The sequence below is a fragment of the Primulina huaijiensis genome, chromosome 1 (assembly GCF_012295235.1).
Source record: "Primulina huaijiensis isolate GDHJ02 chromosome 1, ASM1229523v2, whole genome shotgun sequence".
In the NCBI taxonomy this organism is placed as follows: domain Eukaryota; kingdom Viridiplantae; phylum Streptophyta; class Magnoliopsida; order Lamiales; family Gesneriaceae; genus Primulina; species Primulina huaijiensis.
The window spans coordinates 6,262,787-6,280,674 of NC_133306.1; the positions used below are offsets into that span (position 1 = coordinate 6,262,787).

Below are 17,888 nucleotides of genomic sequence, written 5' to 3' on the forward strand. Positions count from 1 at the left end.
ATATATAAATACAATCAAATTTGACTAAATTCTATAATGGATTACAGAACACGACACAGAAAATTTTGTATCTTGTACAATTTCTATATGTTTTTCATTGCCAAGTGTGATGGAATTGGGGCCCGAAACCTGAAGCATGGATCTCTTCTCTTTTAACAAATGCACATGCATGACTTAATGCATGATGCAGCTTCCGAGTAACTCTGCAAGAAGACTGTAAAAATAATTTAAAAAATATACCTGTGACCCCTACTAGGTCGACATCTGGTACGTTGTTATTAAATATTTCTGTTGAAAATATTTATTTCTGCCAGTTGGTAGTTTAAAAAAATTTCACCCTCTTCTTCTTTATAACCAGCATTGTGTAGTCATCTGCTCACCGGCTAGCCATTTGCCGATAGAAATAATAGTGGTAAATAAAAAGATAAAGATATATGGAAATTATAGACATTATTGTACTATTGCTGACAGCCCTTTTCCTCCGCTTATGGTGGCTATACTGGTCTGCCGCCAGCGGAAAATCCAGAAACCTACCACCTGGTCCGCCTGGTTGGCCGCTTGTGGGGAACTTGTTTCAAGTGATCCTCCAACGCCGCCCTTTCATATTTGTTGTCCGTGATTTACGTGTAAAATATGGTCCCATTTTCACCATGCAGATGGGGCAACGAACTCTGGTGATTATCACCAGCTCGGAGTTGATCCATGAAGCCCTTGTTCAGAAAGGCGCGCTCTTCGCCAGTCGGCCGGCGGATTCCCCTATCAGACTCATATTCAGCGTTGGGAAGTGCGCCATTAACTCGGCTGAGTACGGCCCTCTGTGGCGTTCCCTCCGCCGTAACTTCGTCACCGAGCTTATAAATCCGGCGAGAATCAAGCAGTGCAGTTGGATAAGAAAGTGGGCTATGGAAAACCACATGAGGCGGCTTCAGGAAGAAGCGTCCCGCGTAGGATATGTGGAGGTGATGAGTAATTGCAGGCTCACCATATGCAGCATTCTTATTTGCCTGTGCTTCGGGGCAAAGATTTCTGAAGAACGAATCAAAGTAATCGAGAGTATATTAAAAGATGTGATGATGATGACCACGCCGAAGCTGCCTGATTTCTTGCCGTTGCTGACCCCTCTTTTCCGACGGCAGGTGAAGGAAGCTAAGGAACTGAGACGGAAACAGCTGGAATGTTTGGTTCCATTGATTCGAAACAGAAAGGCATTCGTTGAGAGTGGAGGAAAGCACACAGCCGCCACTTCCGAAATTTCGAGCCCCATCGGCGCTGCGTATATTGATTCATTGTTCGAGCTTGAACCGGCGGGAAGAGGGAAGTTGGGGGAAGAAGAAATGGTGACGCTTTGTTCTGAAGCCATTAACGCGGGAACTGATACGAGCGCCACCACTCTGGAGTGGGCTTTGCTCCATTTAGTACAGAATCAAGACATCCAAGCAAAACTTTATAAAGAAATAGTTGACGTTGTGGGTAAAGATGGAATGCTGACTGAAAGTGAGGTTGAGAAAATGTCATATCTTGGAGCCATAGTGAAGGAGACTTTCAGAAGACACCCTCCAAGTCATTTTTTGCTCTCTCATGCAGGTAAATTTGGAAACTTTTTTATTTTTGTTTAATATATGTATATGCTAATTAAACCTTGAAAATACCTACATTTTTTCAAGTTTCTTTCAGTTTCACAATAATTATCTTAAAATCCATGCAGCCACGAAAACGATAGAGCTCGGGGGATACACAATTCCAGCCGACGCAAATGTTGAGTTTTACACGGCGTGGCTGACGGAGGATCCGGACATGTGGCAGAACCCTAGTGAATTCAAGCCAGAGAGGTTCTTAATCGGCGATGGCACGGAGGTGGATATCACCGGGATGAAGGGAGTGAAGATGCTGCCGTTTGGTGCTGGCCGGAGGATTTGCCCCGCCTGGAGTTTGGGCACATTGCATGTGAACTTGCTCCTGGCCAGGATGGTGCAAGCGTTCAAGTGGATCCCGATTCCGGAAAACCCACCCGACCCGACCGAAACCTTCGCATTTACTGTCGTCATGAAGGATCCGCTCAAAGCAATTATTCTGCCACGGGCAAAGATTTGAATTATTGATTGCGCAGATAGTCCCACAACAATGAAGTCCGTTGGTCTGTTAATTGTTTTGGTTTGTTGGGTTTCAATGTGTTGATTTTATATCGAATGAAATGCATTTTATGCCTTTATTTGTTAATATCGTATGATTCATACATATTACAGCCTTTATTTGTTAATATCGTATGATTCATACATATTACAGCTGCTGTGTGCACTAATGGAAAATGAAAACTAATTGGTCAATTTTGTTTTCATTTCAGTGAACAAATTAAATTGAAGTGTAATACCTGATATTTGTGATGCATGTGATTCCAGATATTGAAAGCTTGTTTGGTTTTGTTTTAAGAAATAATGTCGGAAATTATGAATAGAGTTTTCAAAAAAAATTTATTTGATTTTGTTTCGGAGAAGTATAATAATAATTATTATTATTATTTATAGGTGTAAAATAATATCATGAATCATTGTTTAAAATAGTTTTGAAATCTTAAATATTGCATTTAACGCTAGAATATATACATCAAGAGAGAGAGTATTTTGGAGACTGAAAAAATTTAATTAAGTAATAATTATGTCGGAAATATTAAATCGATGGAAAATAAGTATTTAGAAAAAAAATTAAAAAAATAACATAAAAACGTTGACGGGTTAATTTTTTTAAGACGGACCTTTTATCGGATCAAATTTATAAATAATATTATTTTTTTATGTCAAAAATATTATTTTGTATTTTATATATAAATGAGGTCGTCCCGTCTTCACTCGGTGAAACAAATGAGACACTACAACAAAAATGGCTTTTCGCAGCGCGCAAATTCGTTTTCCGCAGCGCACATTGTACGCTGCAAAGTTCAAAGCTGTTGAAAGTTTAAGATTATCCGCGGCGTACATGTGCGCACATGCACGCCGTTAATACTATTATCCGCAGCGTGCAATGTACGCCGTTAATAATTATTGCAAAATCTAATTTTAGCGACGGTTTTAAAATTTCCGTCGCTACTAGCGACGGTTTATACCGTCGCTAAATTTATACGCGACAGTTTTTAAACGGTCGCTAAGTTTAGCGACGGTTATAAAACTGTCGATACATTTAGCGACGGAATTTCATAATCCGTCGCTAATCTTTTCGTTAAAATAAAAAAAAATGTACTTTTATAATTTAATAAAATTTTTAAAAAAACTTACCATCTAATAACAATACTCGTGATTTTTAATAATATTTACAAAGTAAGTAAAAATCGAAACAAAAAAGTACAATAAATCGAAACTAATATCTTAAAATCGTGAGAAAAATTCTGAGTGTTGTGAAGAAATGGGAAGAAAATGCGAATATTTATAGACTATTAGCGACGTTTGTATTTAAACCGTCGCTACTAGCGACGGTTTTATAAAAAACCGTCGCCGATGTAAAACCTTGCGACGGGTATAAGAAAACCGTCGCTAAATATAGCGACGATTAATGCTTAATTGTCGCTAAATTTCGCGACGGTTATTTTAAACCGTTGCTAGTTTTAAATCGGCGACGGTGTATTTAAAACCGTCGCCACGCCGTTAAAAAAAATTTTTTTTTTTAAAAAAAAATTATTTACTATTAACAGCGCACATAAACATGCACGCCGTTAATAATATTATTAACAGCGTGCCTTTATTGTGCGCTGCGAAAATTGCATAAGTTATTAACAGCTCACATATAACTGCACGCTGCGGATATTACTATCCGCAGCGTGCTTTTAATGCACGCTGTTAATACTGTCAAGTGCAATAATATTAACAGCGCACATATGGATGCACGCCGTTAAAAGTAATATTCGCAGCGTGCTTTTAATGCACGCTGTTGATGACGTGCTGCGGAAAATCATTTTTCTTGTAGTGAGAGTAAGAAAATCTTTTTCCAGAAGCACATATATACAAACAAGGCTTTATTAATTTACAAAAACTATTATTAGATCGAACGTCTTGTGAATCAATTTTATGATACAGATCTTATTTGATTCGAATCATGAATAAGTATTATTTTTCACAAAAACTCCTATGAGATCGTTTTACGGTTCAATTTTTTAAGATGAATCTCTTATCTGACTCAATTCATGAAAATTTATTAGTTTTTATGTCAAAAATATTATTTTTTGCTAAATGCATCGATCGAGTCGACCCGTCTTACAATGATAAATTCGTGAAATTGTCTCACACAAGAGACCTACAATTATTAGCTGAAATATTTTTAATTAATAATGTTTTTTTCAGGCATTATATTAGTCAACATCATGTGGAAACCTAAGCTGATGAAACAAATGAATAAAACTAATGGTTGGGATTTGAAACATTTCAAATATACATTAATGTTATTATTTAATTAAATTTGAAAACCTTATACAAATTAATTTATAATTTGGTAAAAATTTATTTAAAAATACAATTATATCCTTATTTTTCTATATTCTAAATTAAATCTTATATTTATTTATATTTTAAAATTTGTAAATAGTTTATCACTCCTAATTAAAAAATATGAAAACATAATTAATTTGTAAAGAACAAAAATAATAACATTTATATAAATATTTCAACTTAGTGTGCAGCAGGTCACTAAGTATATATATACACATATTTTAGCATGAAAATTATTCAAATTACTGATGAAATAAATGTCTTAAATCAATACGCAGCCTTAATTTTGGCGGGGAAAATATTTTAAAAATTAAGTCAAGAATTTCAATTTCTTTTTAGGAAAATGAATGGAAATATTGTAATATGATTAGGTGATAGCACAAAACTCCAAAATGTATGTGAAATTGTAATTTATTGGTGCTATGACAATAGCTGACTCAGCCTATATAAAAATTTAATAGTAAGTATCTTGTCAGATGGTCTCACATATCTTTATTTCTGAGACGAGTCGATAATGTTCATATTTACAATAAAAATTAATATTTTTTTACATAAAAAAATATTTTTTTCATGAATGATTCAAATATGATATATATTTCATAAAATTAACTCATGAGAACATCTCACATAGTTTTTATTTTTATTTTTTTAAAAAAAAACTTAATGGCATTGAATTGAAAAGATGGGAATATTAAATGAAAAGGGCATACTGATGCAGAATTGAGTAAATACTGAATATTTAACGATGGAGAATACTGAGACCCGATGGACCATTCCGTGGACGTATGGCCATAACACAACCCATTAAATAGGTATATGGCAATCCCACCAACTTCTGCCACACAGCTTACTTTCTTCTCCACCGCACCAAGTCCAATAGGGAATTGGATCTTCTGTCGGGAGTAAACACAGCATGGGATAGTCTCATAGATTTTTTCACGAATGACTCAAATAAGATATATGTTATGTCTTACAAAATTGAATTATGAGATCGACTCACAGAAAATCTTGTGTTTTCTCATTATTATTTATCACAAAACTATTATCACACGGAGACCGGTTTTTGAAAACGAGTTTTTATCTAAATTTCGGTATTTTAGATCTAAGTATAATGCTGCTTAAAGGTTGCTGGACCATTTTAAAGGACTACACTATTACCTTGCCGTGTTGATGACATAATCAATGCACATGCTCTAATAAGACATTTTCCTGTATAACACGGTGTTTCAGTCGAATGTCTCAAAGTTTAATTCGAGAAAATTCTGGGATAAATATGAGAATCAATGTAGCAGTCTTTATCTCATTTTGTACAATATTTATTAGTCGTTGTGAGACAAATATAGTCTATGTATCCGAATATTAATTGTTGCGTACTATTTTTTGTTTAAGAAGACAAGAGACACGACCTTATCTAGATAAGGGGTCGGGACGGGTATGGGTTTCGATTTAGACAAGTAGGGCAGGACACGACGGGTCTCTCCTTCAAATTTCTCTTCACAAAAGACAGGTGATTGTACAATTTAGAACTATTTTTGGATTTATTAACGCTGAAAATTTTGTGTAATTAAAGAAGAGATCATCGAACATTGAAGAAAATTGATACTTGGAATTAGCATCCAGCATTTAAGGCTTTCTCGTGTTCATTGAATATCAACCCAATTATTTGAAGTCTTCAAGCACTGCTTAACTTTTTTACCTGATCTTATGAGCTTTGATTGAAAGAGCGAATATTTGAACTTTTATAATCTATTTTTGAACAAAATTGAGAGTGCCAGTTAATTGCTATGAGTTTCGATTTAGTAGAGTTGAACTTAGCTGAAGTTGATTTGTACAAAAGTTATATAATCAACTCATTCTAGTAAAATACATTCCTACTATCAAAAGAATGGTTAATACATAATGATTTCCTTCGAATTTTCATGAAAGAATATTGTCTACTTTAGTTTATTGTTTATTCATTTATCTTTTTAATTTGCTATCTATCATGCTATTCACTAAGTCTAGCAGACTCTTTCCGCATGGAAAAAATATTTACAATTGTCTACTATACTTGGTTGATACACTGAGTGTAGCATACTCTTTCTAGTACAAACTAGGAGAGGAATACACTTTTTTTATCGTGAGCCTGATTAGACGATTGAAGAAGTAGAAAGTTTGTTTGTATGAATTTGTAAGAAAGACAAACTCTGTTAATCTTGGACTGGTTTAGTGTTCAGCATTATATCGCAATGGTAAAAAAATTTAAACACCCTGTAAACGTTTTAAATCATACGATGCCCAAGAACGTTTTAAACGCCAAAACTAAAATTTTTGGACACTCTTATGGTTTCTATGATAAGAACATACATAGGGAGTTTATAATTTTACCTTTAGTGAAATTTCATTTGGCACCAACTATTCCAGTATTAGCGACGATAGCTCTTGTTGAATTCCCTACGAACTTTTTTCAAAATTTTCTTTCTTCAATCCTCCTATCAAGTCCATGACTGGATCGAATATTCATCTTCTAAACTGTACTAGAAAATTTAGAAGACTTTTTCGTTGGAGATTAAAAGTTCAAGAGGTGACTCAAACCCTTAAAATTCTTTTCTAGGGATCGCCGAAATCTTGAGAGCATGTGAGGAGTGATTTTCGAAAATTGATAGTACCAAGTGGAGCGGCATCGTGCTAGATTGGTGGTAAAAGGATATGCTCAGAAAGAAGGTATTGACTTCAATGAGATAATTTTCTCATATGGTTCGGCTTACAACAGTCAGAGTAGTGTTGGCATTGTGTGCAGTGTTTGACCTACATCTAGAACAGCTAGATGTGAAAACGGCATTTCTTCATGGAGATCTTGAAGAAGAAATCTATATGCTCCAGCCAAAAGGTTTTGCGGAAAAAGACAAAGAGAACTTGGTTTGTAGGTTGAACAAATCTCTGTACGATCTCAAACAGGCGCCGAGCTATTGGTACAAGAGATTTGATTCCTATATCATAAGCTTTGGATACAATAGACTGAGTGCAGATCCTTGTACATATTTCAAGAGGTCTGGTGATGATTATATTATTTTGTTGTTGTATGTGAACGACATGTTGGTAGCAGGTCCCAACAAAAATCAGGTCCAAGGATTGAAGATACAGTTGGCTATGGAATTTGATATGAAGGACTTGGGACCATCAAACAAGATTCTAGGGATGCAAGTTCATCGAAACGTAAGTAACAAAAAGATTTGTCTTTCCCAGAAAAATTATTTGAACAAAGTCTTGCAACGTTTCAACATGCAAGATAGCAAGCCAATATCGACCCCTCTTACTGTTAAGTTCAAGTTATCCTCCGAGATGTGTTCTAGCAGTGAAACAGAAAGGATGGAGATGTCTCGAGTACCATATGCATCAGCAGTGGGAAGTTTGATGTTCGCCGTGATCTGTACAAGACCGGACATTGTTCAAGCAGTGGGAGCAGTTAGTCGGTATATGACGAATCCTGGACGAGAGCATTAGAGCACTGTCAGGATCCTTAGATAAATTAAGGGTACCTCAAATGCTGCATTATGTTATGAAAGATCAAATTTTACACTCAGAGGCTATGTCGATTCAGATTATACAAGTGATACTAATAAGAGGAAATCTACTACTGATTATGTGTTTACACTTGCAGGAGAAGCTGTAAGCTGTGTTTCAAAACTGCAGACAGTCGTGGCATTATCTACAACGGAAGCAGAATTTATGGCAGCTACTCAAATTTGTAAGGAGGCAATATGGATTAAAAGGTTATTGGAGGAGATCGGGCACAAACAAGAGAATGTTTCTTTGTTTTGTGATAGTCAGAGTGTCTTGCACATCGCAAGGAATCCATCCTTTCATTCCAGGACGAAACAAATTGGAGTATAATTACACTTTGTGCAGGAAGTAGTAAAAGAAGGAAGTGTGGATATGCAGAAGATCCATACAAAAGATAAAATAGCTAATTTTCTGACCAAGCCAGTGAACACTGATAAGTTTGAGTTGTGTACATCCTCAAGTGGCTTAGCGGAAACGTAAGCAGTAGATAATGGCAAGATTGAAAGGATGTGTGGAGATGTGTTTGATTCTCAATCAAATCTCCAAGTTGGAGAAATGTCGACAAAGAATAATGCATTGTCATTTAATTAGTCAACAAATGAGCTGACAACAAAATTTGAAGAAGGAACGGTTGGCAGAATTGACTAATAATTCAGAAGACGGAAGACGCGTTTTAAATGCGTCTTCACACGGACAAAGGGCTCTATAAATAGAGCTCCTCCTTCATTATGAAATTATATCTTCTTCGAATTTTCTTTCATCTTATAAGCATTTGAGTGCTTAGTTCTATAATATTCGTGAGGTGTTTTATTATCATGTATTAAGAGAGTGTGTTCTCTTTGGAAACACAATGAGTGAGTTATACACCATAAAATATTATAGTGGAAATCTTTTCATCTTGCCCGTGATTTCTACCCTAATATTTTTTTTAAGGATTTTCAACGTAAATATCAGTGTCTAATTTATTTTTTATTTTTATATTTATTATTTCAGATTTACGGTAAGTGCAACAAACAAACAATGCTCGTGCACTACCGCCGATTGTCATTTTCCGATGACTGATATCTCGATTCTTTCAATCTCCAAGCTACCCTCGCAATTCATGCCGCATCCGAACCCTTTTCTCCCTTTCTTTGACCTCTCCTTCCCCAATTTAACCTCCATTTCTGCTTTATACCCCCGTGAAAAATTCTCATCAGCAATTTCTCTTCTGTTCTAGGTTTCTGTTCCCAATCTGTGGGCCATTATTCCTCTGCAATCCTCCCTGGAAGCTGTCCAAATCCACCACCCCTCTCCTCCTCCAGCCCGACGTCGCTTCATACTTTATTAAACTCCGTGGCCCTTAATTTACTCCAGAAGCCCTATTTTCCTCACAATTTACGTTTTCGATCTGCTTATGATGCGCAGAAGCTGTTGGCCGAGGGTGTTGGCGAGGAATTTAGAAATCCGTCTGCAATAGATGCTCGTGTTAGTCATGGTGTAATCGCTGACAGTTACTTCAATCTTCCTAATTATATCTCATTCGCGCGGTTGCTCACCGGTCCGTTGCTTGGATGGTGCGTTTTTAATTTTTCAATCTGATATTACGAACAGGATAGTTTGTTGAATAGAATGTAAATTAATGTACCCGTTAGTTCATTACTTTAACTCTCTAGTACTGCTGGAGGCTATGCTTGTGTTGCCTCGTTACGACATATGTGTGATTTTTATTGTATACTAGCTATCATGTACACGTATTGCGCGCTTATATAATCGTTTTTCAGTGGGGAAATTTGGAATTTGACATTGTCTTTTTTCGTTGATTTTGGGAGCTTTGGAAGGAACTCCAGAGTGTAACATTACTGACATTTGAAAAAAATGCTACCTGAAGAATGTTGATTGTTCGAAGTTAAAAGTTACGTGGAAAAAACCTTGCACCTAATTAATCTATAATAATATCTGGTCTAGTGGTGATTTCAATTTCAGGAGTTGAATTTAGAATTATTTAACATTATCATCAATATATTTTGGAAATTCAAAGATGGATGTCAGATGTCTGATTTTGAGGTGTAACTGGGTGAATTAATCTGGACTTGTCAAGTCCTTTATCTCCAGAATAGCTTTCTTTGGCTGGAGCACAATGTATTTGCTAATTTACTGAACTGTGGTAAAATTTAATATATTTTTTTGAACCTGTGAGAAGATACTTTGGAAGTGTGAGTGATTTCTCTTATAATGGTGCCAGTAAATATTTTTCCTGTTGGAATGTTTTTTCTTTTCCTTTCCTTTCTTTTGCTCTCTTTTTTTGTTTTGTGGCCTGGACTGTGAATTTTACCATGCATTGTATATTCGGTTAACTTGCAAGGTAAGGGTTGACATTTTGGTTTTTCAATAGTGTGCGATGCTTTAACCTTTTGGTGAAGCCGAGTTAAGTGTTTATTCGCTGCACCATTTTGCAGGATGATTGCAAATGACATGTATTCATATGCCTTTATTGGACTTGCAGTATCTGGAGCAACTGATTGGGTATAAATGGTAGTTGTGGTTGCTTTGTGGTAGTGTAATATGTATCCGATACTCCTCTCCTCACGCCTCTACCTACATTTTTATCTTGACGGTTACATGGCTAGGAAGATGGGAATCAATTCTGTAGTTGGGTCCTACCTTGATCCATTGGCCGACAAGGTTTGTTTCTGTATTCTCTATGATGGCATTGTTACATGTTCAATATCAAGTTTCCTCCATCACGTTGCACTTTTCATATTTTTGTTACAAAAATATGTTTCGGAACTTTGTTTCCTAATGTGCGGCGATGATTACATTTTGACAGGTTCTAATCGCATGTGTTGCTCTTGCACTGGTAGATAAGGATCTCATACATCGTAAGTAAATTTACGCTATTATACTTGCACTACCTTATTTGTAGTACGAAGTTTTTTACTTTCCTTTGGATCGGGACATAATTTCTTTGTTAATGATTCGCAGCACTCATGATAATCTTGTTCGGTATTATGAACGTTGATGATTCATCTCTGTCTTTGTTTGAGTAAGCATCCATGTCTGTCCACGCGTATGTGTTATTTCTAATTTTCTATCACGTTCTGGATTAATTTTATCATTATCCAACATTTTGTTTCAACAGGTAAATATTGTTAGACAGACCTAGAAAACAAGATAGGTAGGAACAGTTTTCTAGTCTTTTGGCTATTAATCAGTTGTAAATCATTTGGATAGAGTTCATGTATTTGTTTATTTATTTTTATTGGTATAGATTTTATTTGAATATGAGACATGTTCCTTCTTTTGTACCCTGTGATCTATGTTTAATTGTGCATTTGTCTTAACTTGAAGCTGGACTGGTTTCACTTGTTGTTCTGCGTGATTTAGCTCTTGTTTGTGGTGCCGTCTACAAAAGAGCTAGCAGTTTGGATTGGGAGGTGAGACCAATATCATCAGTTTGGCTATAGCCATTATCTTGCCTTTCTTACTTTTTCTTTTTCATTTTTTCGCAATTAGAGGAACAGTTGATATGACTTCTTCAACCTCGATGGGGAGCATGCCCAAAAAGTTGAGCCTCTCTTGATAAGCAAGGTACACCATACGACACTTTGTACTTTGTGCATCGAGAATGAACTCAAGAAGGTTGCAAATTATTTTTTCCTCGTGCCTGGGTATAGTTATAATGTGTTATTTAAGGTATAATTTTGTTATCTTGATTTGTGGTTTCTAGTCTGGAATTATTGCAGAGTTGCACAAGATTATAACTATTCTCAGTTCGTGTTTGGCACATTATTGGTGTCACTGTAAAAGGTGGCAAATATGTATAACAAGATTTATAAAACAATTATATTCCCTTCTACAGTTAAATACGGTGCTCCAGTTGATCCTGGTTGCAGCAGCTCTTCTTCAGCCAGAATATGGGAACGAGGAAACCCAATTTTTTATCTACGTCTTGGGGTAATTTGATTTCATCAAGTCGTCCATGTTTCCATGGAATTCTGAATGTGTGAAATTAGATTATCCAACTATTTTGGTTTGGTTCAGTTGGGTTGTGGCTTCTACAACGGTGGCCTCCACTGCTGCCTATGGGGCACAACATCTGAGAAATGGAACCAAATTTGTAAAGAAGTCTGGGGGGCTAGAACTTGAAACAGGGCAACTGGCTGCTCTAATATTCGCGAGAGCAAATGAGATGTTCTTTGGAGCCAAGTTATCCGCTATGACTTCTTCGTGTCGCATCCGCAAAAACATCTTCACATTAAGGGAAGCAGAGAGTGAAATCTTTAGACCATCATATATAAGTTTCACGATCACTTTTTGCTTTACTATTTGTATGCGTCTACATCGGGATCTATATGTTACAAAGGTTAATCTCCCACCCCCTTAAACTTTTTTATGTTTATACTGCAATTTTATGTTGTGAAAAAACCTACACATTTTCTTTATCAGCGATTCAGCAAGTTCAAGTAACGTCAACTAAAATGTTGGGAAAAGATCGAGTGACATCAAGTAAAATGCATGGACAGGCATGCCCCAAAAAATTGTTGGGTTATTCTATCTTCCATTCGTTGGGAGTAGTTTTCTTTTAGTCCTAATGTCATTAAATAACAAGGAATTTTCATAATTTAATAGAAATTCACATCATGAATTATAATTCGAAGGCAAAAATTTGTTATTGCCTAATTCTTTATATACAACTTCAGATGTGCGATAAAGCCGAGAACTTCGATAACAAATTTTAGATGGACAAAAAAAATCTTGAATAAATAGCATGTATGTGCCAGGATAGAGCGCGATGAATTCGCACTGCCCGACTCGCAGAATCCCTTCAGGACAGTGTTGTACGTTTCCAACCAAGCCATACTTCTTAGGATACTCTGAAAACAACCCTCTTCATTTCGCCGTATAAAACGACGAAATGGGACACGCAGCGTTCGGATTTGAAATCAGGCCGGGTAACAGACTCCTTTATGAGGCTCCTAATACCTTCGTAATGGTGTGATTCTTTGAGGCCATTACGTTGGAGACTCGACGATCGGAGGTTGCAGCATAATGCCATTACGGGTGTTGGACTTGCAATTGCGGGTTTAGTGTATGTGATAAAAGCAGATTATATGACATAACTATCTTGGAATGGGTAAAAAAGTTAACTTGTTATTAGAAAATAAAACAAAAATAAATGACGATATTTGTTCTATTTTGGGTTTCCGAGAGAATATGGGGCAATCATTTCTTGTGAGATAACACGAGAAATCATTAACATAATAATGCTTTGTCTATTTTATAATCAAATGCAAAGCAACGATAGAATTTCACTGTTCGTTCATATGCCCAAAAAGCTGAATCAGCTTAAATACACAAGAAAGTTCAAAAAACAGAGCAGCTAATTATATCGAAACCTGGACAAGGGTGAAGATAAAATGACTAACTGCTAACATGCCATGTGCACTTTGGACTAGGGGGACTTCTAAAACAGCTCCTAATGCAATTTGAAACAGATTCCGACGTACATTACAGGATCAATTCTGTCGGACATCCTCCGGTGGAGCAGCAAATCTTATATTAGCAGGCCTGGCTGCCACTACAGGTTCATCGGCAAATAATGATCTGATAAAACCTGGAGTTCTCAGGGGTCTCCGACCAGTCATTCTCGGGTACACATCTTGAAGAAAATAGTACGCATGACCAGCTATCATACCCTGAACCCACAAAAACTTGCACATTCAGTAGATATTTCAAGTACTTGTACATCTACATGTTCATTATCAACCATATAGTATTGCAACGACAAAAACCAAAAAACAAAAAAAAAAAAAAACCATATTGTATTGAAACCATAGTAATCAAAAGGGCAAGGTGCATTGAAGCGCTCAACTGTCCTATTAAAGCGCTCAACTGTCCTGGGGATTAAAGAGCAAAGCGAAGCACAAGCTTTACCGAAATAAAGGACAATAAATAAATTAATCTAAAAAATTATAAAAATAAAATCAATTTATTTTAAAAAATATGAAATATGAAATATCACATATTAAAAGCAGCGTGATTTTAATCTTCCACGTATCAAATATTAAAATTCGAGGGCAAAGTGCAGATATGATGTGGGACTGAGGCAACATGATATTATTAATAAATAGAGTAGATATCACACTTTTAATGGACGTTTTCTCCTCGGTTTGATTTTTTAAAACAAAAAGTTGTTTTTCTCTTAAGCGCCCTTAAAAACGCTTAATGGAAGTCGTGCGTTTTAATAACTATGATTAAAACCTTTGCCATAAACCAAATATATAAAAAAAATGATAATTTCCCCAAGGAATGGTCATTGGCATATATATGATATTATAAGACACCATTTAAAACTTGCTCAAAGTGACAAAAATATCAGCCGCTTCAAGATAAGAGTCATAGAACCAATACAAATATTGCATCAGCGAGGACTTACCAATAGATCAACCCAAGCACTGGCGCCGACGAGGACAGAAAACCCAAGAAGGACCTGCAGAAAGGTAAATCCAATGTCACACATATTATCACTAGATGAACAGAAATAACTAAAACGGACGAGTGTAGTTAAAAGAAGACACTGATTAAATTGATCGCGACAAAGGTAAGAAATGATTAAAATTATTGTGAGGACAAGCAAGCATCCATGCAACTGGTTGATGACAATTTAAATACACTAACCCATGGTAAATAGGCTGCTGTGAAAGTAAAGAGACCCAAAAAGCTCATGTGGATGAAGGGATTCTGCTTGCTCCATACATATACCTACAAAACCAGAGAAGCAAGAATTCCAGGGGAATTAAGGGTCGAGAGCAAAGAGAGTGGTATTTTTAAACACACGGCTCCTCTGATAACAGGAAGCATACCATCATAAATGTGAGCGAGTTGCTAAGGAAGATGATCTTTGCAAATGACTCTGAGACATAAGGAATCATCCCCCCAATAAGAACGATGCCAGTCAAAACTGACGCACCAAACAACAGCATATAGAAGAAATCAGCAGTCCTCCCACGGAAGGAATTCTCTTCAAGAAGCTTGCAGTACCGAGCAAGAAAGAACATGTGGAACAAAAAGTCCAAGTCTGGAAAGGAACATATCAAATAGTGTTATCAAATGGAAGTATTGGTTGAGCAAAAACTCATCTAGTCAGAGGCTAATTCCCTCCAAAATTATCCGATCCATTTATCTGAGAGTAAATTGACGAATTACCAAAGGATCACATGATTTTGCCCTGTATACATGTGCATTCCACATTTTCACTATACCACAAAAGGAAGAAAAGATACATACATGTACACGATTTTTCCCGCCCCACCAACGCAATAGAAACATTTGACAAAGACATGCAGAACAATAGAGGATACTCAAATTTTGAATAGGAATGGCATTAATCGGCTACAGTAACATTTCTAATAATTATTTACAATAAACGCATCAAAGCATCCATTCAACAACAAAGAGTTAGATAGCAGCAGAGTTAAATGGGTGGTTTGTGCCGTCCAAATGATCAGGGCGGATATCATTTCCTAAATATTTGGTTTGATAGCAAAAGGTAATTATCATATGCATCGAACTTGATCACATTCAGTCCTACGAAATGATTTATCTCCATTCATTCATCACTAAATCAAAACATAATTCCACCAGCCAAACCCATCTTCCCGAAGGATAGAAAATAGATTAGTTACCCATTTTGCGAAAATACAAGAAATTGGTAATGACGCGCCATATTTGGTACTGTTTCACCACGAGCTTCGGATTCAAGTACAAGTCATAAGGGGATATTATCTGCAAATAACAACAAAAAAATGAAACTTAGTAAAGCGCCCAATCCAAAAACCTATGAAAGAAAACAAATACGCCAATAGCTTGGTGCCTTTTTCCCTACAAAACAATATTTTCATTTTCAACCCCCAAAAATAATAAAAAAAAAAAAACAATGAAACTGTCTTCAGCACCAAAGATGCCAGACTATATTACTTGAAAAACTAGATATCATACAAAAATGACAACAAGTGCCCTAATCCGTATGAATAATCAAGTAAGTTTAACCAAAAAAACATGAAATTCCATTTCTTTCCTCCAAAAAACAATCAAATTGCTCGATAACAATCAGGCCAACCAAAATATCAAAACTTGAAATTTTTTTTTTTTTAAAAAAAAAGGAACACGTAAACAGGCACGAGAAATTACATCGAGAGAGCAACCAATCGTGGTAACAATTGCAGCTGTGAGGTAAGACCGCGTAATAATTGGCATCTGTTTGTACCACTCTTCCACGGCTTGCGCCATTCTATTTCCTCCAATATCCCCAATCAAATAATCAAAACCACAAAAACCATAACCCAAATCTCCAACGAAATCAAATACCACAAAATTGAGAGGAAACGTAGAATTTTCGACACAGTGGAAAATTTCTTTCAATAAAATCGAATTGTAATATCTGGTTTCATCAATACATACACAGATTGGAAATGTAATTTTCTCTGCTGTTTTCTTCGACATAATCCAAGCTGCTATTTAAGCTTATGGCTTGTGGGGCTGGCTGGATGGTAATATTTATGACACGCACACTGATAATGGGTGCAATGCACGAACCAATGAGATACTTTATCGACGAGATGTTGGCCAATGATGTGTCCAGGAGTAGGCGCCGTGACATAGATATTATGCGGACGGGCGCGTCGTTTATGATGATAATTGATGAATAAATTCGAGAAAATTTATTTTTAATAAGAAAATACTCATATAGAAAATTAAAATTAAATTAAATAAATATTTTAAAAGTATGATAAATCCAAAACGATAAATTGAAAAAAAAAATTATCTTTTAGTTATCTACTTAAATATATAATTAAAAAAAAACACTAATGTGAGATGATTTCATAAGTCAATTTTGTTATATAGATATTATTTTTGGGTGCAAAATTATTATTTTTAAATTATTATTTTTATTATAAATACAGGGTTGACATCCGTAATATCGTCTCACGAATAAATATACATGACCTACTCTATATAATATCATAATATTCTGCAATAAATTCTTTAATATTTTTTGTTACAGATGTTTTCATAGTGATTAATTTATTTAATTGTTATAGATTTTTTTTCATAATTTGATATTTTTTGTTACTGATGTTTTTATAGTGATTAATTTATTTAATCGATTATAGAATTTTTTTCATAATTTGATTATAGAAATCATCATAAATATGTTGTATTTCAAGTGAGAAGTATTTTTATAGTGATTAATTTATGGATAAATTTCAAATAAATCATCAAACCGAAGTTTTATTTAGAATTTACTCAGTTTAGTTTAAACTCCCTACTATATTTAAGATTTTTGGAAAAATCATTCTTGAACCACTTTTTCGGTACATGACGTTGTCATACCTATCAAGCATGCCCAAAGGCATAGGGCTACGCAAGGATTCCAGCCTATGTACCATGAATTAGAGTTTATTTATTTATTTATTTTAATAGTTCGTCATGCTTCCGTATAATAAATTAAATTTTTACATCTTTGGTAAGAATGTCTTCGGGTTGTATCCATCGAATTTTATAGACCGCTCATCATATTCTAATAACGACGTCACAACATATGGTTCTTGATGTAGATCTCATCAACATCACTGAGCAGAACCTTGTACCATTCCTACCTCAAGCTATATATTAAAAAAGTTTAATTTTGAAAATAATACATGAGAAAAACAGTAAGCCTTGGTTATTTTATTCAAGCATACAACATATTATTACATAGTAACCTTATGTAAAGAAAGGGAAACTTGTTTAGCTATTTATATTAGCTGGAATTACAACACACATAAATTGATAATATGACAAATTTTATTTTGAAAGAAAAATAAAAATGTTGAATGATGTCTTCATCTTCCT

General features: G+C 35.3%; 2 protein-coding genes and 1 pseudogene across 2 annotated transcripts; 2 read left to right on the top strand and 1 right to left on the bottom strand.

Annotated features, from left to right (window-relative positions):
- Positions 1 to 367: 367 nt before the first annotated feature.
- Positions 368 to 2,217, top strand: LOC140980304 (cytochrome P450 77A3-like). Its single transcript, XM_073446061.1, has 2 exons — positions 368 to 1,584; positions 1,706 to 2,217. The coding sequence occupies exons 1-2, from the start codon at positions 435 to 437 to the stop codon at positions 2,089 to 2,091; spliced, it is 1,536 nt and encodes a 511-aa protein (XP_073302162.1). The 5' UTR covers positions 368 to 434; the 3' UTR covers positions 2,092 to 2,217.
- Positions 2,218 to 9,034: 6,817 nt separating this feature from the next.
- LOC140980326 (CDP-diacylglycerol--glycerol-3-phosphate 3-phosphatidyltransferase 1, chloroplastic-like) lies at positions 9,035 to 12,436 on the top strand (annotated as a pseudogene).
- An 811-nt stretch (positions 12,437 to 13,247) lies between these two features.
- LOC140980339 (derlin-2.2) lies at positions 13,248 to 16,498 on the bottom strand. The gene is made up of 6 exons (XM_073446108.1): positions 16,185 to 16,498; positions 15,680 to 15,779; positions 14,858 to 15,072; positions 14,673 to 14,756; positions 14,431 to 14,484; positions 13,248 to 13,690 (listed from the first exon to the last, which is right to left on the bottom strand). Exons 1-6 carry the CDS (start codon positions 16,494 to 16,496, stop codon positions 13,511 to 13,513), a joined length of 945 nt encoding a protein of 314 aa, XP_073302209.1. The 5' UTR covers positions 16,497 to 16,498; the 3' UTR covers positions 13,248 to 13,510.
- Between the last annotated feature and the right edge of the window lie 1,390 nt (positions 16,499 to 17,888).

Coding starts and splice junctions, on each gene's coding strand:
- LOC140980304 (XM_073446061.1), top strand. CDS start 435: ATGGAAATTATAGACATTATTGTACTATTGCTGACAGCCCTTTTCCTC. Junction 1,585..1,705: donor TTTTTTGCTCTCTCATGCAG/GTAAATTTGGAA, acceptor AAATCCATGCAG/CCACGAAAACGATAGAGCTC.
- LOC140980339 (XM_073446108.1), bottom strand. CDS start 16,496: ATGTCGAAGAAAACAGCAGAGAAAATTACATTTCCAATCTGTGTATGT. Junction 14,485..14,672: donor CAGCAGCCTATTTACCATGG/GTTAGTGTATTT, acceptor ACCTTTCTGCAG/GTCCTTCTTGGGTTTTCTGT. Junction 13,691..14,430: donor GTGCTTGGGTTGATCTATTG/GTAAGTCCTCGC, acceptor TTGTGGGTTCAG/GGTATGATAGCTGGTCATGC.